At 39.0% G+C, this 21,692-nt stretch overlaps 4 protein-coding genes and 1 long non-coding RNA gene across 5 annotated transcripts; 3 read left to right on the top strand and 2 right to left on the bottom strand.

The window, feature by feature from the left end:
- The first annotated feature begins 304 nt into the window (after positions 1–304).
- Positions 305–6,498, top strand: LOC141839332 (uncharacterized). The gene is made up of 3 exons (XR_012602688.1): positions 305–439; positions 6,159–6,351; positions 6,425–6,498. It is a non-coding gene; the product is annotated as an uncharacterized LOC141839332 (long non-coding RNA).
- Positions 5,196–6,940, bottom strand: LOC141839331 (UDP-xylose transporter 1-like). Its single transcript, XM_074727061.1, has 7 exons — positions 6,818–6,940; positions 6,551–6,735; positions 6,408–6,475; positions 6,197–6,329; positions 5,944–6,105; positions 5,572–5,844; positions 5,196–5,426 (listed from the first exon to the last, which is right to left on the bottom strand). The coding sequence occupies exons 1-7, from the start codon at positions 6,936–6,938 to the stop codon at positions 5,382–5,384; spliced, it is 987 nt and encodes a 328-aa protein (XP_074583162.1). The 5' UTR covers positions 6,939–6,940; the 3' UTR covers positions 5,196–5,381.
- A 1,039-nt stretch (positions 6,941–7,979) lies between these two features.
- On the bottom strand, positions 7,980–9,638 carry LOC141837651 (non-specific lipid transfer protein GPI-anchored 7-like). The gene is made up of 3 exons (XM_074725021.1): positions 9,302–9,638; positions 9,178–9,219; positions 7,980–8,229 (listed from the first exon to the last, which is right to left on the bottom strand). Exons 1-3 carry the CDS (start codon positions 9,603–9,605, stop codon positions 8,141–8,143), a joined length of 435 nt encoding a protein of 144 aa, XP_074581122.1. The 5' UTR covers positions 9,606–9,638; the 3' UTR covers positions 7,980–8,140.
- Positions 9,639–12,318: 2,680 nt separating this feature from the next.
- On the top strand, positions 12,319–13,677 carry LOC141838573 (leucoanthocyanidin dioxygenase-like). The gene is given in 3 exon segments (XM_074726084.1): positions 12,319–12,496; positions 12,498–12,859; positions 12,931–13,677. Coding segments are annotated over 3 exon segments (1,098 nt in total). The 5' UTR covers positions 12,319–12,343; the 3' UTR covers positions 13,514–13,677.
- Positions 13,678–13,858: 181 nt separating this feature from the next.
- LOC141837299 (protein MICRORCHIDIA 2-like) lies at positions 13,859–21,232 on the top strand. The gene is made up of 9 exons (XM_074724726.1): positions 13,859–14,168; positions 14,258–14,347; positions 15,422–15,456; positions 15,652–15,730; positions 16,335–16,424; positions 19,270–19,345; positions 20,517–20,595; positions 20,680–20,808; positions 21,224–21,232. Exons 1-9 carry the CDS (start codon positions 13,970–13,972, stop codon positions 21,230–21,232), a joined length of 786 nt encoding a protein of 261 aa, XP_074580827.1. The 5' UTR covers positions 13,859–13,969.
- Positions 21,233–21,692: the final 460 nt, after the last annotated feature.

Here is a 21,692-nt window from a genome sequence, read left to right as displayed (position 1 = left end):
AACGAAACTATGAAGAAAGGAAAGCTATAGAAATTGCAAATGAAGAGTAAAGACTATGCTTATTTTCTAAAATCACACAAACCACGGTTAAAATATGTTTTTTTTTAAAAAATTATTTTTTTGGTTTAAAATCTTTGCCAGACACTTCTGAGCGAATGAGTACTCCATCTTCTTCTTTCCTTTCGCCTCCGAACGAGGGCCGGCCGATTCGACTGCCCGAAGCCGATCTGGTGTTCCAGATGCGTCCATCGTGTCGTAGATTGCTGGAACAGAGACGGAGGTCCGGCTTCGGGTCGAGGGTAAGGTGGCGGACGTTAACCTAGCAAAATGGGGCGTTCGGACAGCGGCGGACTTCGGAAACTTTGCTGAGCAGGTCAAATCGCCCGACCCACGATCGCTCATCTGCATCCTCTGCGGAAACTTCGGCGGACTCTTTAAGGTTTCTTTCGTTACCATGCTTGGATCATTTGTTTTGGTTGTAAATTTGTCTTCCTGGGGCTTTCACTTCAGGGTCATTAGCGATTATGGATGCCTCATGCCATAGGTTCCGGGACTCTTTAAGCTTTAGGAGTTAGAACCCTCCACTGATTGCATGAAAATAAGCCATAAAATTCTAAAAAAATGATTTTTCCAAGGTTACTGTGCTAACTAAGCCAAATTTGGCCTAGTTGTCCTTTTGTCGGACGCTGGATGAGGGCTGTAGCAACTATTTCTGCTTGACCTTTGTGATGCAAACCTTAGGATTTACCATTTTATGATGCAAACGGACCTAAGCGATCTTACGTTGAATCTCGATCTCAACAACCATAACTAGATATTTATCTTTACCAACCATCGTATGATTGTCATTCAGTTATTTTATAGAAACTATTTGCTACGTGAACATGTAACATATATTTGTTTACATTTTATCATATTTGAATGACTGTCAAAAATGTAATCCTATAATACTGAAAGTGAATGCATATGATAAATTATCAATGTGGAATATAGTTGTAAAACACCTTAATTGAATTGTAAGATCTTAGAATCCTATATATCATCCAAATCTATGATAAGTAATGAACCTAATGCTCGTCTGCCATCAAGTCAAACGTTGAAAGAAGAATCAAAGATGTAATTGAGCATCAATTTGTGTAAGAAAAGGGAGGTAGTCATTATAACTATTTGTCAAATGGAAGACACAACCCCTTTTTGAGTATACATAATGATGATAAATTTAGCAGAAGAGTTATTTATGAAAGATTCCTTGTTTTAGTTTTGCAGTAATTAGGAAGTGAGGGTAAATAGAAAGCGACATGTTAATTCCAACTTATGAGATGACTAGTTCAGAATGCCAAGACATTAACACTTAGGTAGGGGATCTTATAAAATATAAGCAAAGGGACTACAAATGAAGTTTCCTCCTCTTCTCACCTTTTCTCTACCTTCCTTAACATGTTTTGCAAAACAAGAATAGTCATTTGAGAGTCCAAGAAAGGCTGAGGTGTCAAGCCAAAATATCATTTGTGAAACAATGCTTGGGAAATGCCATAAATTGGTAGTTAAGCAAAGTTTCCAGTTCCAGGCCATTGGGAGGGCACTATTTCATAGGATTATGGCACAAAAGAATAATATGCAGCGATTTTGTTGCTCTAAGCAAGAAAAAGAAATAAAGGAATGCAAACTGGGCTCAACTGTTGTTGTTCTAGTTTCTTAATTCGATTGGTCATAAAAATAGTATTGCATGCTTAATTCATTGAATCTCATCAACTGCTACTGATAAACAAGTTTGTCTAGGCTAATTTTTAAATAGGTGCATGCTTAGCTCATAAGTTCAAAGTTCAACTCTCACTAGAATATGCTGCTGACTTGGTGATCCACGTTGCAATATTTGTTTTCCTCATATATCCAGTGCCTTAGAATAAGGTCATTCATGTCTCACAATTAGATCATACAATCTAGTTTCATGCTTTTCAGTATGATTGTGAAATTTTGTAGCATTGACTTGTGTGTCAGGATGTTTTTGAGCAGCATATATGTCATATTTATTTTGTTGATTTATTTAGGTGTAAGCATGTAAAGTATAACAAGTTTAAAAGCATAAATACTGCCTAGCATCTCTAACCTTCCTTTCAGGTATGCTTTCGACTTCGAACTTTTTCTAGTCGCTTCATGAGAACCATCTGCCCCAACCAGGTAATTCCAGCCATCATTGTTATCACGCCAATTGTTGTCCAAGCACTCCTTCCATTACTTGTGCTTTCTCCTTTATCTCTTCCTTGGCTTTTGGCCTCCTTGTTTCTGTGTCCTGCATCTTCATCCATTGACTCTGACTCAGCAGTAGGAAATGGTTTATTTCCTTCATCTTCCCCATCCCTCATCGTTGGTGCCAAGATAGAGGATAGGGAATAGGTTCCAGAGATATTTGCACCACTTGCCTCTCCTTTGTCATTATTCTCCACATTCATGCTGTTTCTTTCATTGATAATCTTTTCATGTTCTTCTGTAACAACCATTTCTCTTGGCCTTTTCCTGCCAATCTGAATCTTTTCCTTTGATAAGGGAGGCAGACGAGAGGTGGAAGCTATATTATCCATTCTTGAATTGCTCCTGTGGCTATCTTTTACTGGTTTATCTAAAGCTTTCAACTCGTTACTTTCTGAATTGCTTTTGAATGTAGATGCCCTCTCCAACTCCGTTTTACTCATCGAGTGTTCTTCTCTTGTAATGGAAGAGTTAGGATCCTTGCTATTTCTTTCTCCTGCCAAATTCTTTGAACTTGTCGGTGTTAACATTGATGGAGGAGATTGAACGATCTTTTCTGCACTTGCCTTGCAACTTATGTCTGCTTCTCCTACATGCTCACTTTCAAAAAGCATGGCGTCACCACTTACTCTCTTCTCTCCTTTTCCTACAGATGAAATTGAGGAGGAGGAGATTTCAGTCTTGTGCGACAAATCTGTATTTTCAGGCATCAGCATCAAAGGAGAGGGCATTAATGTTTTCTTTTTTCCCCAATTGCTCAGTTCAGCGCTTTTTCCTTGTTCTTCCCTCATTATTTTCATCTTCTCTACATTTGATTCCTCAATTTTGCTTTGGGTTTTCTGCAACTGTGACATCTTCTCCAAACTTGTCGTTTCATTTGAACTCTCTTCATTTGTCGACACTGACATTGTTGAAGTAGAAGGAAGTGTTCCTCCGTTATTTCCACTAGGAGCAACTCCTGCTCTCAGTGCAGCATTTTCTGAGGTTGGATCTGAACGAGCAGAGATTCTTGTAGCAGGCAGTAACTGTTCTCGTTCCTGAATTCCTTCTTCTACTTTTTTCTCTTGCATCAGATTATCCTTTTCCAAATTGCTTCTGTCGATTCCCAGTGCTTGTATTTTGGGCTCCATCATCTCGACTTCTTCCTTACCTGTTTCATATACTCCATGTTCTTTTTCGTTGCTCTCCGTCTGACGTTTTTCAGTCTCTGGCATCACTGGAGGAATCGACTCCACTGTTCTCTTACTAGTGTATTTTTCTTCTTCATGCATTGCCTCCATGTTTGTAGGTTCCTCTTTATTAGTTTCTACAAGCTCACTTTCTTTATTTTCCATCATTGGAATGGGCAAATCAGATGTGATCTTTGCTCTCTCGCGACCACTGATCACTTGTTCCTGTTGTTTCTCTCTTCTCTCCATCTGACTTTCTGCAATCTCTGGCATTGAAGGAGAAAGTATCTTCTCCTCCTTTATCTTGCCACTTTCTTGTCCTTCTGTTACTTCCATCATTGGAGTTTTCTTTTTGCTCATTCCTCCTAGATCACTTTCTTCCTCTGCTGAGCTTGGAACTAGTAGATGATGAGAGGTTGCGATCTTTGAACTATCACTGTCACTCGCCATTTGTACTTTTTCTCTGCTCTCCGTTTGGCCTTGTTTAGTCTCTGGAAGTGAATCTGGCATCCTCTCAAACACTTCCCTTGTCTCTTGCATTGTAGGTTCAACTTTGCCAATTCCTCCAAGCCTACTTTCTTCATTTGCTTGCTTTGTGACTGGTAGAGGCGAGGATGTGGTTTTTGCACTCTCATGATCACTGGCCTCTTGTTTTTCTTCTTCTTCTTCCTCTTTTATACTTTTCTCTTGTTCATGCCTAACCTCTGGCATTGGCATAGGCATAGGAGGTATTATCTTCACTTTTTCCTTTGTTTGCCTTTGTTGCCCTTCTCCAACCAACATTGTCGTAGGTTCTTCTTTAACATTTTCTCCTAGTTCCTTATTCGCCAACTGTGATCCTTGTTCTTTTCGGCTCTCCATTTGACCTTGTTGATTCTGTGGTATTGGAAGAGGTCTGAGCATCTCCTCCTTTCTTTCTCTTGCCTCCCCCAAAATAAGTTCTCCTTTGTCAATTCCTTGTATTAGTTCTTCATTCTCCGGCTTTGGAACTACAGAAGGTGAGGCCTTTGCCCCACTCCGATCGATATTCCCTTGTTCTTCAGCTTCTTCTGGACTACTCTCTCTCTTTATTTTTCTGGCCCTGGTACCTAATCTGGTGAAGGAGGGCTCTCTCGTGGATGATGGCTTCTTGGTTGAAGAACGGCGCCATGGAAATCTCAGTATAGAACGAACTCTACTAGTGTGTTTTTGTGGTGGGGTGGTGGGAGCGTCCATTGGCTGTCTTTTTTTTTTAATCAATTTGCTAGGGATGCATGCATGCATGCCTGGGCACATTGACTGGGAACAATAAACAAACACCTAACGAATGGTTTTGAGTGTTCCTGTAGCATTGGGTTGCCTATTGCTGTTAAAAGTAGGGTAGAGAAGTTTCTGTGGGGAGGAACATAACCTTCCATACATGGAAACTGGCTTTCCATATGCAATACTTTTCTTGCACTCCAAATGCCTCATTTATTCTGTTAAATTGGCTCGAAAAGAGGGTGCCAAAAGATTGCTTAGAGGAGGTACACTTAGAATCTGTGCTTGTGTCCATAAGTGGCTGTTCATAAGAATGTCATTTAGTTTTCTTGCACTTGCAGTTTCCATCTTCTGATAAATGCGTAGGATTTAGGTACTCAATTCATCCATAATAAGGCCCTAGAGCTTGTCGAGAAACAAATTAATATGTAAATTAGAATGAAAAAGAGAATTGCAAACATTCTAGCAGTCACATATGCAAAACAAGCATGTGTGATTACAAGACACAAGTTCCTTATGAACATTTGCAAAAACAAGGGATAGTAAAAGTCATCTAAAGAATTGAGAGGCCTACTCAATTGCTTCCAATGACATACCAAGAAATATCATTTTAGTTTCTTTGTATTTAGTACTACATGGTGTTACTCGAGAGAGTTCTTTGCAACTGCAACTGCAACTGCAACTGCAGGAAGTCCATGCAATTTTTTCATATCATTGTTGTTTGTATCATGATTTTTGATCGGCAAAAAGTGGCGCTGTCTCCTGTGTCATCTGCAAAAATGACCACATATCATCACTTTTCATAACAACACACAAAACATAGACTTACTTGAAAGACAGTTTACTGTAGGAATAGTTAGAATCTTAAATTGCAGAGAATGATAAAGGTAACATCCAGAATACAATATGATTGAACCTGTGAAATGGGTAAAGCATCATTTGCTGATTTCTTTTTGCTCTCTAGCACAGAGAAGTATGAATAGAGAGCCATCCCAAAGATGGCTATAAGGATTCCTGCAATGTTTCTGCTCGTGAAGGGGTCGTGCAACATAATGTAGCCGATGGAGAGAATGAGGCATGTCTTGAGGTGGCCGAGAACTTGATATGTCACCGGCGATGTTACCCCGATTACCAAGAAGGTGCTGAAGTTAACCGACACAGCAATCAAGCAAGACAGCACTATAAATACCTGTTAATATACAACGAACATGAAATCTTAACTCGAACAAGGTAGAAAGAAAATGTAATACTGTTCCAGTTCAGGGAATATTCATTCGAGCAAGCATACCAGAACAAGAAGTTTGTAGTCGTAGGCGAACACATTTCGGTCGGTGAGCAACCGGTCCACAAATGGGCCAGTCACAACTAGAATAGCTGCTTGGTATGGAGATGATTGATACAAAAGTTGTGTGGAGGAAACTTTCAACCTCTTCTGAATCGTGTTCGTCATCTGCCATGCAGATTTATGGTCAAGAAAACATGATTTATCTTTTCTTCTTTCAGGAAAATCTGAACGATTAATGAAGATACAGCAAGGATACAATTTGGCTGATGCATGTAGTGGCGATTGCAAGAGCAGAGAGGATGGAGCCAAGAAGATTGAGGTTGAGATCGGTGACCGATGCAATGCCAACTCCAAGCAGGAGGAGAAGCAAAGCCAGTTTGATACTATGGCTGCAAACAAATTCTTATTTAGGTAAATTAAATTTCAACACCAACATATCAACTCAGATAAAAAGATTTCCAGTGAACCTGAAAGTTTTCTTCAGGAACAGAGTCTCCAACAGGACAGTGAAAGGTATGATGGCGAGTTTAGTCATCTAGATATATCAGTGAAGACAATGAGCGCCTGTTCCAGATTATAAATGTGATGCAGTTGACATAACACTACTTGCCTGGTAGAATCCAATGGAGTTGAAGCCGAGGCTGAGGTTCAGGAAGCCAATGGAGGTGCCGTTGAGGATGCCGAAGAGAACGATCGTCTTCGCATCGATTGATTTGGGCTCAAAGAAGCGGAGGCGCTGCGCGACATGGAGTGTGCAGAAGGTCACCATTAGATGCCAGCTTGTTAGTGTTGTAGCTGTGAGATTCATAATATCGGCATGCTTTTAGTTCTATGACAGATACCTTATCAATTTAACACAGGAGCTGAAGCTACTGACCGAAAGGGAAGCCAAGAGTGCTCATGAGAGCTTTGTTACATATGACGATCGAAACCGAGGAGGCAACCGAAAGAGCCAGCGATCCGACCACGCCTAGCTGAAACCTAGAACTCTCAGTCATCCTTTCCTGCTTCCTTCCTGCTCATGAGACACTTCACAGGTATCAAGTACATCACCTTCAAGCTTATGAATACAGAATATATATACATTGCGCATTAGTTAACCATTTGATTAATTACTCTTCGAACTTTAAATATCATCACCCGATCACTTCTCGACGATCTTGCAAGTATTTCTTATCGATTATCAATCAAAAACCACATGAAACTCAGATTCAAGAGGGGAAAAGCAGAATGGAAAGCAGACTTGCCTTAGTGTGTATATATATATATATACGAGGCCGCCGGAAATTAACCCCTCCGGAGGACGGCGACGGAGACTACCGCCACTTCGCCCTCGTCCTTCCTTTCCTGCACCGGGCGCCGCCGGCGATCGCTTATTAATTTTTTGAGATGCGACTTGGATACTCGCATCGATGCGGTCGGCGGCGTTATATTCGCGTGATTGACACGGTTAGTCAACGATCTGGTCAACGTTAATGTTGGAGGCCATAAATCGACGGCGACGCGATGGCAGGTGCCAGGTGGTAACCAGTCCGGCAGCCGTTATTGTTATGGTAGGTCCGCGGAAGGCAACTTGCCAGCCTGCGGAAAAATTTAGAATTTATCCTTTCTCTAATTTTGTATTAAGTAAGATTTGGAATTTATTCTTTCTCTAATTTTGCATTAACTTAAATTTTAATTTAAGATTAATTGCGATGAGTTCGACTAAACCTTAGTTAGGTCAAGTGGATCGATGTTTAGATCACATCAAAAGCCTACAGATGCGTTGCAGTAATAAAGCACGGAGAACAAATACAAAAATTTAAATTTAAATTTAAATAGAAAGACGTTGATGAGCATTTTTAAATGAAAGTAAGAAAGTAAAGAAATTAATTGTCCTGCTTATTTTATCTTTCTTGTTGCTTTAGATAAATGAAAAGGGAAAGAAATGATATTTTTAAAGTAGAAGATAACGAAATTAAATTTCTTTCTTGTATTAATTTCCTTCCAAATGAAGGCGGGAAATTAAAGAGTATTTGTTTTTAAAATTCTTCCATTATTCCGTAGCATATTTCTCCATGATACATTGTACTCAGACCTACTCTATTCGCACACATAGTAAGAACTAAGGAAGATTACACAATTGGATTACACAATGAAGCTAAAAACTCAAAGATGAAGAGGCATTGTGACAATAATCCTTTTCAGGCTTACCGGAGTCTTAAACGACACCGATAGACCAGCACAAAAGCAAGCTCATCGAGACCGGCAGTCCGATCGTGTTCCTGAAATAGGTAGTCCCTCCTGAAGCTGCTAAAAACAAGGCACAAAAATGTCAAATGCAAAATCATACATGTTTCATGAGTGTTCTTTTGTTACTTTGCCATTTCATTTTCATTTCTGTTTGAAGAATTACATATGGAAACAAAAAACTATTAGTTTGGAATAGATTTGCTCTCTAGCACTCTCTCTTTGCTATAGGACTAAATCACCACCTAAACTTAGTCTCCAAGAGAACTTTTGTTTATAGTTCATCGGACTAAGCTGAAGCTTGAGCCACCTATATCATTTTTGTTTATGATCCTATGTCGAACACAAATCCACAAACCAGATCGATTCTCTTGTCCACAGACCACAACAACTCGAGGATACAAACTCGGCTACACCATTAGCTGAATAATGAAAATACCTTCAAAATCTTGGCCAGAGAGTCACAAGGCCTGCAAGATCTTGTCTGCCTTGAGTTGGAGTTTAAGACAGCTTCAAAAGTGTTTGCTAGATATTGCAGCCTAAGATCACATAGTTGTAGATCAAAGTAACTCTCACTCAAAAACACAGGAAGATCAAAAGAATTTCATGTTGAAAAAAAAATGACTAAAACAGACCTAGCTGTTTGAATTGCCAATCAGCAAAACAGAAAACAAGACAGGTCAACTATCACTAGGTTCATCAATCTTTTAACTATCCAAGGGCTCCACAGACAGGTCAACTATATCATTAGGTCCACTAATTTATGAGCTTGTTTGATCAAGTCAAATATATGTGCCATCAATAATTTCAGTTCAACGAATTCGACTGATGATTACAACTTCCCGAGTTTGACGAATTCTTTGTTGTCTCTCTATTGTCCTTATCAGTGAGCACGGCATGCCATGGCCAAGTGTGGTAGACCTTTTCTTTTCCCCCCTTGTTTTCAATAACAAAATAAGGAAGAAGAAGAGAGAATTATTGATAATTGTGCTAAATCGAGAAAAGTACCTGGAGGAGTGAGTGGTAATGGCGCTCGAGGAGGCGTCGGACCTGCAGTTCAACCCCCAAAGGAGCAAGCGTTCATGGCAGGAAGAACATGGCAGAAAGAACATGTGGCAGAAAGATTACTAACCGGAGGAGGCGCAAACGCTCGTGTTTGTGACGCCGCAGTCGCTGGCGAACTGGAAGGCCCTGGCGCTGCTCATGTTGAAGGCGTCCAAGATGGCCGAGTTGTTAAGGATGGCGCAGAGGCAAGGCAGTTCATCTTCCACCTCGCTGCGGAGCACCCGGCAGCAAGGCTCCGGCGGCTTGCTGGTGGCGTTGAGGTACTGCGAGCAAGGCAGCAGATTCTCCGCGCACTGCTGCTCTTTCATTCCCGCGGCCGTCACCGCCGCCGCCGCCAGCAGCAGCAGCGTCACCGCTGCTTTCTCCATCATCGATGCGGTTTCCCGACTCCTGAAAAGGAGATAGACGCTCTGAAATCGAACTGTGACCGTCAGTCGCGACGAGGTTTGAAACTTTAAAGTCTAGTGGATTTCGGATCGGGTTGGTTGGATTGGGTCAGCATCTTATTTATTGTGCAACGACTACGACGACTGGTCAATCCAATAAATAAAATTTGACAATAAAATATAAAAATAAATGATTTAAAAAATAATAATCATGTAATATTGAAAGTGCTAGAAATAAAAAATATTTTAATAACTAAAATTAAAATTTTCATTTCCGCTCTAGCATTTTACCGTGGCAAAAAGTTTATATTAAATATTCATTAATTTTGTTCAATATACTAAGGGGACCAGACACGCATGGTTAAGGCGGTAAATGAGTTAAACGAGTATGTTTGATGGTGGTTCTTATTTAATAAAGTAATTAAGTTGAATTGAGTTTGAAATAAATTAAATTGTTAAAATAGTTATTTAAATTTGATTTAATTTTTTTTATGAGTTCGAGTTTAGTTTGTTTAGACATTATTAAGTTATCAATTCAAGCTTGTTTGAAAATTTTATAATTTTAAATTTATTTTATTTATTATATTAATAAAAATTTTATTGATGAATATATTTCATGAGCATTGTTCACAACCAATTAACAATTTTTGTTCATAAATATTAATAAGCTACATATATATGCATGCAATTTTATTTATTTAATTTAATAAGTTATTCAAATTTATTCGTTTAATTGATTTTATGTATATTGAACAAACATACATGAACTTTTACTAAGTTTAATATCAAATTTGTTCATGAATGTTTGATTTATTTATAACTTCACTTATAATTCGAATCTCAATTATGATGCACTACATGATATTTTATTACAGTGTGATGAAAGACGTTAATTCTATAGACAAAATAAGGATAAGCTCGCTCACCTCCCGAATTAAATAGACTATATATTTTCAAAATTAATTGAGTAAATTATAAATACCTAAATTATATATAAAAAATATGTGTTGCTTATCTACTACATATTAAAACGATATTAATTTGTTAGCTCTAACATATGATCGTGCTATATTTAATACTTCTTTTTCATTTAAAAAAAATATTAATTTGTTAGCTCCAATCAAGTGTTTTAATAACTAAGTGTTTAGTAGGCTTTTTAAACTTATGTTAGACACTCCTAGTCTCAATTGCAGATACAATGCCTCTTTGTGTTTGCGAAGTTAATGGAAGGTAACTTATTTGATCAACAGAATAGGAGAAACGATATGAACGCTAAAATATTCTTCCTTATCACAATAATAAAAAAGGAAAAAATAACTATTTCAATAAAAATTGGATATTGTTATAATCTATGCATATGAGGAAGGGCACCTTATGCATCTTCTTATGCAAAAGAAGGAATCCGCCATCTTAGCGGCCTCACACGATCGGTCCTATGATCATCTGTGAGGAAGTAAATCGAAAAATCACAGTTGATCACGACGCAGGAAAGTATTGCTTGACTTCATCAGGATTCAAACCCTCCCTCTTCTACAAGTCTGTTGTGCCGACTCAGCTATAATCAAGGCATCTTCTTCTGTAAAAAGGTGGATTCGCCACCTTAGTGACCCCACACGGTCGGGACCACGACCATCTATGAGGAGGTAAATCGAAAAATTGTAGTTGATCACGACACAGGAGGGTATTGCATGACTTATCAAATCCTTTTTATTTTTATGAAAGGCAAAACATCAAATCAAGGCATCTTCGTATCTTATGAAAGGCAAAACATCAAATCCTTTTTATTTTTATTTCTCACTGATCATTTGGAAACCACATCGAAGTGCCCTATCAATGATTCTGCCACATGAATCGTGCCCCTAAACATGAAGCTTAACCCCACCGATCATACTTAAGAGCTAGCTTTAATCATTAGCGTCACTAATTAATGCAGCATATTGCAGTGATAAATAGCAAGCTAAGTCTTCCCTCACTGATCACGCACTGCATCGATCATATATCACTGGTTCGATCTTAATTCTTCCTGATGCCGAAGCTCCAACGTCAGAGTCATCCGATGAAGGTCCCGCCCAAGACGACGACGACGGCGGCGAAGAGAAGTGCTTGGTCGCAGAAGCTTTTGGGTGGGTTTAGGAGGATGCTTACGGGGTTGATGATGGCTCCTCCTCCTCGACGACGACCACGAAGGGCTTCGATTCAGGCTGCCCCTGAGGCTCCCCCGAAGGCATCTTGCAGCTATTACAATCTGTATCCACTGAATGCGCATTACGAGGAGGCCATTACAGACTGCATCGAGTTCCTCAACAGTCAACAAGTCTTCTCATCGCGGGCAGAGAGGGACGACGAGCTTTCCTGAAGATGTTTAGTTTTTATCCAGAGAAGTTTAGCCACCTAATTGAATGTAGATCGATTTCGGCAGTCCATATTATATAAAAAAACAGAAAATTGTAATGTGTTACAGTTGATTATTAAATTACGATGTAAAGACTAGTAGCCAAGTAGGTAGGTGCGTGTTCTTAGACCTTCAGCTACGAGATCAAAGCCATCGCTCACACAATTTGGTGAAGTAGCGGCCAATTTGACTGTTTGGTGGAGACGGCAGGATCACAGTGAGCGTGCATGCATCCACCTGCCCCAATGATACGTCGCTATATATATATGCGTGCCTGCCTCAGTGGTGAATCATCAATCACTGCCATCGAACTAGTTATTAGATTGTGGCAATGGCGGCGAAGGTGGCGTCGAGGGTGGAGATCCTGGCGAAGAGTGGCCTGAGCGAGATCCCCGCAGAGTACATCCGCCCCGAGTCGGAGCGGCTCGACCTCGGGGACGCGTTCGAGACGGCGAAGAAGGGGGCGGAGGACCAGCTGTGCGCCTCAGCTGCCCGTGGTGGACCTCCAGGCGCTGCAGTCCGGCGACGAGGCTGCGCGGCGGGCGTGCGTGGAGGAGGTGCGCAGGGCGGCCTCGGAGTGGGGAGTGATGCACATCACCAACCACGGGATAAAGCCGGAGCTGGTGGAGCGGCTGAGGAAAGTGGGGAAGGAGTTCTTCGATCTCCCCGTCGAGGAGAAGGAGCGGTACGCGAACGATCAGGCGTCGGGGAAGATCCAGGGCTACGGGAGCAAGCTGGCCAACAATGCCAGCGGGCAGCTGGAGTGGCAGGACTACTTTTTCCACCTTATTTTCCCCGAGGAGAAGACCGACGTCTCCATTTGGCCGAAGCAACCGGAAGAGTACATGTAAGTTTAAGCTTGTGATCGAATAGTCGTCGTAGCCGCTCGCTCGTTACGAATTAGATGCGTTCATGCAGTGAAGTGACGGCGGAGTTCGGGAAGCAGTTGAGGGTGGTGGTGACCAAGCTGCTGGAGGCCCTCTCCGAAGGCCTGGGATTGGAAAAGGGGAAGCTGGACTCCGAGCTCGGCGGCACCAAGGACCTGCTCCTCCAGATGAAGATCAACTACTACCCCGTCTGCCCGCAGCCGGACCTGGCGCTGGGCGTGGAGGCGCACACCGACATCAGCGCCCTCTCCTTTATCCTCCACAACATGGTCCCCGGCCTCCAGGTCTTCTACGACGGTAAGTGGGTGACGGCCGAGTGCATCCCCGACGCCCTCATCGTCCACGTCGGCGACTCCCTCGAGATCCTCAGCAACGGCCGCTACAAGAGCGTCCTCCACCGCGGCCTCGTCAACAAGGAGAAGATCCGCATCTCCTGGGCCGTCTTCTGCGAGCCACCGAAGGAGACCATCCTGTTGAGGCCGCTGGAGGAGCTGCTGGCCGACGGCACGCCGCCCAATTTCCCGCCGCGGACGTTCGATCAGCACATCCAGCACAAGCTCTTCAAGAAGAACAATCCGGAGGCGGCGACGCCCCCATCCACCGCAACCAACTGAGTCCGTTCCTCCCCATGTGACTTCTTTAATTTCCAAAATACGTCGTACTTGTGCTTGCAGTAACCGGCCGCCATGCATCTACCGGTCGTGTGATATCGCTATGTTCTCAGTTTTTCCATGAATAATATTAATATTAATATTAATATTAATATTTTCCCCATTAATCCTATTTTATTTTATGGAATAAAAGCTTAATTATTAGGATCGATCGTAGCCCTTGATTCTAGTCTAGATATCTTCATCAAGATTCCACGTGGCATATATCGGAACGAAATCTATATATATTAATACAAAATCACGATGCAAATTCGAGGAGCCGTTTGTTGCAAATCCCAAATCCTTGGTAGGGTTTGGAACTTTCGATCCTCTCTCGCTTCGCCCTTCGTCAGGGATTCTCCAAACTCTCGTTGGGTTTCTGATTGTGTTGCTTCGCCTGCGATCGGACCCCACGCCACCATGCCGCCGACCGAATCTCCTGGCGACGATGTGGTGGTCCTTGGGTCGTCAGCTGATGGCGGCGTCAATCGGCTACGTTCCTCCGTGGCCCCGAAGGGAGACGAAGAGCAGAAGAGGCGCCGGGTTCTCGAATGTCGCAACTTTTGGAGAGCAGGGGCGTATGAAGTCCCCTCAGGAGTCTCGCCTTCTGCCCGGCATGGTTCTTTGTACCTCATATCACTGAAGTTCAGCCAACCCTTTTATTTGATGTTTTCTGTTCTGCATCTTACGCTACCCCTGTTGCTGCAGTCGCGCCGGAGTCATCTGATTTTGATCGAGCGCGCGTGCATCCAAAATTTTTGCACACCAACGCTACTTCGCACAAGTGGGCTTTTGGTGGTACGTCTCCCTCTTGACGAATTTTGCTTGGTATGATAGCCATCATTGGCAAGGTTGCCAATCCTCATTGTAAGTTGTAACCCAATGGGCAAAAGAAAACAACTTTTGTTTTACGTGGTGAGCCAAAACAATTAAGGGATGGCTGCAATGCTTTTTTAGTCCTTTTTCCTTAGAAAGATAAACTGTATAGTATTAGCAGTGGCGCTCAAAAAACTTTTTTTTAACCCACTTAGCTATGCAATATTAAAGCAAAAAACTACTACTTGCACCATCAGCCATCTTCTTGTTCAGCGTTTCCATCAACATGATCCTGCAGATGTTAATATTTGTTGTAAAATTCTGTACATAATATAGTAGTTAAATCACAAAGTTGTTTCAGGGGGTTTAAGTGTTAGTATCTCATAAAAACTAATTATTGTTTTCTTAGATACCTGTCCCAGGTTGTTTACTAGTGGCCAAATGCATCTTTCATATCCATTAATTGTAATGTGTTAAATACATGTAGGATGGAGAGTGTAGGACTTGTTCAGTTAAGTCCTGAATTTGAAGGTTTTACGTTCTATATACCATGAAATCGGATGAAAAGACATTAATAAGTTTTCCTCCCTAAGTCAAGTTGTCTAGAACCATGACATGCATTGTCTCAGTGCACTGAATGCTAATTATCAGAGATATACCATGAATGGATAAAGAGGCATTAGTGACTATTCCCTCCCTAATAAATCAAGCTATTTTATAACCATGACATGCATTTGTTCAATCCAACAGTTGCTATCTCTTGTCAGAGATATATCTTGCCTCCTCTTGTTTTTCAAAGGAATACTACCTATTGTCGCATATTGTTATCTGTCTTGTGCTCATTTACCAATTGTTCACATCAAATTTTAAATGCCAGACAAATAATTTCTTAATAATTACCTCATATGCATCTGTATAGTCATTGACATATTGCATATGCACTGTGCTATTCTGTGATTTTGCAGCATGCCATTTGTGTATGATTTTTAAAACCTTGCTTGTAAGATATATTTGGCTTAAGCATGATGTTTATCATTGTTTATCCTGTATATGCAGCTATAGCTGAACTCCTTGATAATTCGGTTGATGAGGTATGCTTGGCTCTTAAATGTTCTTTTGGAATTGGTCTTTCATCTGAATAAGATCTTACAGCATTTCTGAGATAATATCAGATCCTAAGTTGTGTTATATGCTTTTATTTTCCTCTCCATCATCTCTGAATGGTTTGAAGAATAGTTGAAACATTTTTTTTCCTATTTGGAGGCTCCAATAATCTGTTTTTTCAGATTCAAAATGGTGCAACCTTTGTGAAGGTTGATAAGGTCAGCAACTCAAAAGATAACAGTCCTATGTTGCTTTTTCAAGGTACTTTTCATCCACACAACTCTTCTCTGAGTAGAAATGGAATTGTCTAGTACTGATCCAAATTTAATTATATCCTGCTGAGAACCAGAGTAGGATTTGGTAACATGAATATGTCCAGCAAAGGATTATTATTATTATGTTTTACTTTTTTGAAGTTTTGCTTCTCTAAAACTTCTGATCATTGGCTAAGATATGGTTCATCTTCATTTGGATTCAGATATTTGAATCTGCATTAGGAATTTAAGTATGTAGTAAAGATACTTTATTGTGTTATTTTTGTGTTTTTGAAATTTCTTCATTCCAACATGTCCACATTTCCTTTTATTTTTTTAAAAATATCCCCCTGCTTAATATCAGAATCATTTAATTTAGAATGGATGCAACTATTGGAAGAGAATTTAGCATAGTTTTTGTACATTGGCTATAGATAGTTTGGTTGATGTCCAGTTCCACTATTTCCCCTAGCGACTGTTGTATGCAGCTATGGCCCATGAGTTTCTTTTCCAATATCAGCTCCATTATTGCTTCTATCTACAGCTGTTTGTAGTTACAGGTAGAAGGTAGGTTGTTGGTTTTCTTACATTTACCAAGGAGAATTTTGCAGATGATGGAGGGGGTATGGACCCTGAAGGTATACGACGATGCATGAGCCTTGGTTTTTCAACAAAGAGGTCAAAGACAACCATTGGCCAGTGTAATTACTATTCTCTCATCTTTAATTTCATTTATTTTCATAAAAAATATTATTATGCATTTGGTTTGGATAAGTGAGGCGCATGAAGTCATCTATGCAACACACATTGAGATAGCCTTTTAGTATCAACATTAACCAGCAATTCATAACCTCTACAAAATTCTGCTGATTCCTTTCTGGATAAAACATTAAACTAATATAGTCCAATAATTGCTAAAACTTCCTTTTACTTTCTTGGATCAGGTTTCAAGGAAATTCCAGTTGTCTTATCAATCTTTCTCCTTATCAATCTTTCTCCTTTGTTTGAATTTTAACTGGAGAGATACATTTTAATCTACATTTTATTTCAATTGTTTGTAGATTCTTCCATATAGTTTAATTGTTTCTTCATTCTTATTATCTATAAGCTGGTTTACAGTGATCAATTTGTTTTCTTCTCATTGATTCTAATCTTTTGCATTAGGGCATTTAAAGGATGGAATGCTGATCCCTTCTTTTAGTTTATCATTTGTTTTGGTAATCATAGCTATGTCCACTTGAAGTTCTTGAGCTTTAGAATATTGTTGCTATAATCAAGTTCCGGCAAGTTTAAATTTTCATATTTATGCGGATTTAGAATTAAGCTGAGTCTTTGACATATTCTATTTTGGTCAAATATTGCAAAAGGGAGCTCGAAAAGCTTTATGGTCAAACTATGTAGACTAATGATTTTCTTAAAAAGCTTTAGGTGGCATAGGAGGATCATCAATTTCTCACAAGCCATGTTTACTCCACAATAATTCCACTGCTTGTACATATCTTAAATATTTCCTTTTTGTTTATACATATATGTCTATAGTCCCTTGTGCATAATGGAATTTTTTGGCGGGAAGTCATTGGCTCACAACTCACTTAATGCATTCAAGAAGTCCTTAATACTTGGTTGCACTCTCGGGACATTTTACTAGTAGTGGCATGGTAAAACATTCCATTTAATAGTTTTTCCGAGCGATAAGCATGTTATGCATGAATGTGTGCTCCATTATGTGCTTGTTGTCTTACCCCATGCTCAATTTCCCTCTTCACAATTTATAGAAACTATGCTGATCTCATAAGTGAGGTACAAAAATGTCACTGATTTCATTCCTTGTAGCAGCAGATCTAGGACCCTTAAAATCAGAGGGGGGAAAGCTATTGTTATGAGAAATAATTATAAATACAAAAAATTTAATAGAATTTAATTTGTAAAATCCCTAACGTAGTCTCAGTTCTGTTTTTACTCAGAACAATTTTGAGTTGTACATTGTTCATGTTCTAAGGCTAACATGAGTATATTATTTTTCATGGGACCATAATAGGGAAATTTAGGAAAGAGTAACCTTTAACAAGGACAATTAGTAAATTGGAGGTTTTTTGCGTAAATTTAATTGACCATTAGAAATAAAAATTATTGTTCATATGTAGAAATGTTTGTAGGTGTCTAATATATGCATTTAATTTCCTTGTATTTTGAAATTCTAAGCATCTAATAAAACATCATTTAAGATTAAATTGTACTTATGAGGTGGGTTTATGGAACAATTTAAATTTAATGTATACTTAAAAAAAGAATTTATCCTCTCATACATTATGGGTTTACTTACCCTGGAGGAAGGAAACAGGAGTGGAAAAAGGAACAGAGAGGAGGGAAATGGGAAGGAGAGGAAGGGAAGAAGAGGACAAAATAATAAAATTACCCTGTTGCACCTCCCATTTGTGTTGTCTTATCTTCATTAATATCGCTCAATAGTTCAATCGTTCACATCCTGTCTCTTGCAGCACTACTGTTTGTGTCATCACTTGTCACTTGATCGCTTGCACCCGCCACATGCACTACCACTCACTGCTTGATCAATTGTTGCATGCTCCATTGCTTGCCGACCAATTATGAACAACCACTTGCTGTCTGATCACTTGCACATGCTACTTGAACTTGTACACCTGCTTACCGCCTGATCATGACTCCCACTCGCTCTCCTTATACTTGCATAGAGTTCAATAAAGAGATGAAATTCATGTTGCTGACCCCAAATAGTTGGGCAATGTTTGATGATTAAAATGAGACATTACTTTTTTTTTAACTTTATTATGGATATATATATTTTTTAAATTGATAAAATTCTTGTTAACATTTTTTACAATTCCAGGTTGTATTGTTTAATTGAGTTAGTGCTTCATAACAATGTCACTGTTGTTTTAGAATATTGTTCTCAATTATTTACAGCTTTTATACATGTACATTAAAATGCTTTCTGATATTCAAATTCTGCACATTTTGCTGTACTTAAATATGGTGTTCTAATTTGCTAAAGATTAGTCCTAATCATTTTTTATATATCTGCAATATAATGAGTATCTACAAAAGTTATTTGTGGTAAACGTCTCTGATATTTTGATTTTGATAATTTTAATGCATATTCATTTTTAAGCAAGGGAGGAATAGAAACTTCAGTAATTGGATGGTGAATATACCTCAAGTCATTCTCTCTAACAAATGCGATGAAGCCTTTTCATTATCATATAAATAATTTTTTAACAAATAAGAATATTCAAGAGTTTCTTAGTAAATAGATTTTGTAGCTCAGTTACAATGCATTTCATTTCTATTCTCTTCGAAAATACTAGTTACAAAGCACCAACTATGTTTGTCTTCTGTCTTCTTTTTTCCGTAAATTTTGAATGTAAACTACATTGGACAATTTCATCCATGGCAGTGGATTAATATGACTTGTTTTTTTATTTGAGTATCACTCACAATATGCTTGATCTGCTGATGACATATGTATTTTATTTGTTATCTTATTTGTATGTGTGTGTCTCTCTACAGATGGAAATGGCTTCAAAACGAGTACCATGAGATTAGGTGCTGATGCAATTGTATTTAGTTGTGCTAACCGTGGAAGGTAAAGTTTTTGCACTCTTGTTGATCCCTATGCCACATCATTCACTGTATTTGTCATCTTCAAATGATCTTTATTTAGTTACAATTTAACTTTTTAATCTTGGGAATTTGGGGAATGTAGGTTTGCTCCACATAAGTAATTGAGCTTGTACTGCTCTTTGTTCACTGCATAAGGTAGGGACTTTTTGGTCATTGATATGATTTCTCACATGAGTCCCTATGTAATGGAATCTATGCAACTGTTTGTATATTCAGGACGTTTCCTTCAACATATTAGAGTCCTCCATTTTTCTTTTTGAGCATGGATAAACCCAAATAAAACATGACTTACATTAATGGGTGAACTCAAGGCAGAGGGCTAGCTTTGTTGTAAATTGCTTGAGCTTTGGCATATGGAAAAGAAGCCTCACATGGATTTTTAGTATCAACCAGCAGTTTGTTCAATGTAGTTGGTGTTTCACAATCGCCGTGTAGCAGCATCACAAGTGACTAAGTTTTATGCCATGCCTATGCCATAAGAGTCTACAACAATTGAAAACAAAACATCGACCATCTTTTCCTTAGTCACCCCTTGGATCACACAAGAAGGGTGATCTTCATGAGTATCATTCAAGGGATGTCTGTTTGCTTTTATGAATGAAGTACATCTTTGTATTTGCATCAATACAAACATTAGCTCTACTGAATGCCAACTGTTGATACTATGCTAAGTTCACATTTCAAACTGTCCAATTGTTGGTGCTTATTGATCCAAACTTCTGAGGCTGACTTGCACATTGCTCATTCCTCTGAGTGAATGATGCAAGAGTTGTTCTTTGCAAAGATTGGTTTCCTTGTGTGGAGGCTCCTAGGAGATGTTGCACTATTGAAGAGGAACAAACTTTGATTAAAGCTAGTTTTTGGCTAATATGAAACATGTTAAGGGTTGCTTTGAGCGTTGCCAGCTACTATAAAAGTATCTAAGTATGTGCATATCTTTACCATAATTTGTAAATTTCTTTATTTCATTTTATTACATTTTACATTTTTTCCGTTTCTGTCCTAGTTCTGTAGCTTATACTTTGCTGAATGAAGACAATTGTCATTTTCTCCATCTATATGATTTTGTGAAGCTAGTTATTAGGTATTCTCCTATATTTGTTGTTCTTATACTTTATAGCTGTGTTTTCTAGCAATGTAACATTGTGCATTGGCCTGCTGTCGTATACATTCTTGAGAAGAACAATGAAAGATGACATTGTCGTTCCTATGGTAACATAATCCTCTTTCAATATTTCCATCTTCAAATAGGTATTTTCATCAATGTGGTAAACCTGTTGTCTTTTCTCTTTGCAGCTTGATTTCCACATAGTGAATGATCAGAAAATACCAATAATCTTGAGTTCACAGGATGAATGGGATAGTAGCTTGAAAGCCATCCTTGATTGGTCCCCCTTTTCTTCAATGGAAGAGCTTTTGCTACAGGTACTCTCTTTATAAAAACTCAAGACTGGTTCTAAAGCATATTGAGGAATGTGTGTTATGCTTTGATATATTTCCTTGTATTATCTTGCTTTCAATACATTTGTATTAGTTTGTCATTCTTTGGTTTTTTAAATTGACTCAATAAAGCAAATTATCGAAAATAGGACTTAATTTTCTGTATTAAGAGAAAACAGAATATTTAATTCGGATTTGATTAGATTCCTGAATCACTTACTTCACACAATTTTATTACTCGGTAGGATTAGTTTGTCAATCAAACACTTTTCATGTTATAAAATAATCATGTCTTGAGGACAACCATAGTTACTTTGATCTACATCTGGCGTGATGCAGTCAGTAGATGCACATTGTTGTATGTGATTCGCTTAGTGAGCACATTAGTTCTGTTTGTCAGGCAGCCTAGTCTTAGCACCTAACATGATGAGTGAGGCTGAGAGGTAGTTAGTGGTGGTTGGGTGCAGCTCCTTCAGATTGAGTTTCCTAGCAGGGAGGGAAATAACTAGGGACAATCTATAAAAACGAGTTAGGATTGTTTTTAATTGATTTTTTGTGTGAGAGCTTTTTCTTTAGGGGAGCATTTATTTTCTATTCATGAAATACTTATCCCTTCGCCTCATCAATTTTGTCCCAATATTTTGAGTGATTTCAGGTTCAACTTTGGTTCTATGTTAGTTTGCAGCTTATGTTTCCTTAGAGATAATGAGAAATTCCTTATTTCTTAGAGGGAAGAAAAGAGGAAGAGAGAGATATTTAAATTTCTAAGCTTGATTTTATAAAAACTAGAAATGTAAAGATATCATTGTATTAAACTTGAGCTTTTGCCTAACTTTAGGGCTTTCCACCTGATTTAGGTAGAAGGCAAA

This window comes from Curcuma longa, chromosome 11 (assembly GCF_044706935.1).
Source record: "Curcuma longa cultivar G26 ecotype Majalengka, Jawa Barat chromosome 11, ITB_CL_G26_1.1, whole genome shotgun sequence".
In the NCBI taxonomy this organism is placed as follows: Eukaryota; Viridiplantae; Streptophyta; class Magnoliopsida; order Zingiberales; family Zingiberaceae; genus Curcuma; species Curcuma longa.
Note: the sequence above shows the minus strand (reverse complement) of the source record. Positions and strands in the feature narration are given on the sequence as shown.

Bases quoted from the DNA above. Each gene is read 5' to 3' on its own strand.
- LOC141839331 (XM_074727061.1), bottom strand. From the start codon at position 6,938: ATGACTGAGAGTTCTAGGTTTCAGCTAGGCGTGGTCGGATCGCTGGCT. The intron at 6,330-6,407 runs GTTCACTGGAAA...ATTTGTTTGCAG, and splicing joins TTCCTGAAGAAAACTTTCAG to CCATAGTATCAAACTGGCTT. The intron at 5,845-5,943 runs GTATGCTTGCTC...GTATATTAACAG, and splicing joins ACTACAAACTTCTTGTTCTG to GTATTTATAGTGCTGTCTTG.
- LOC141837299 (XM_074724726.1), top strand. From the start codon at position 13,970: ATGCCGCCGACCGAATCTCCTGGCGACGATGTGGTGGTCCTTGGGTCG. The intron at 15,731-16,334 runs GTACTTTTCATC...AGAATTTTGCAG, and splicing joins TCCTATGTTGCTTTTTCAAG to ATGATGGAGGGGGTATGGAC. The intron at 19,346-20,516 runs GTAAAGTTTTTG...TGTGTTTTCTAG, and splicing joins AGTTGTGCTAACCGTGGAAG to CAATGTAACATTGTGCATTG.
- LOC141837651 (XM_074725021.1), bottom strand. From the start codon at position 9,605: ATGATGGAGAAAGCAGCGGTGACGCTGCTGCTGCTGGCGGCGGCGGCG. The intron at 9,220-9,301 runs GTTAGTAATCTT...GTTGAACTGCAG, and splicing joins GAGCGTTTGCGCCTCCTCCG to GTCCGACGCCTCCTCGAGCG. The intron at 8,230-9,177 runs GTACTTTTCTCG...TGTTTTTAGCAG, and splicing joins ATTACCACTCACTCCTCCAG to CTTCAGGAGGGACTACCTAT.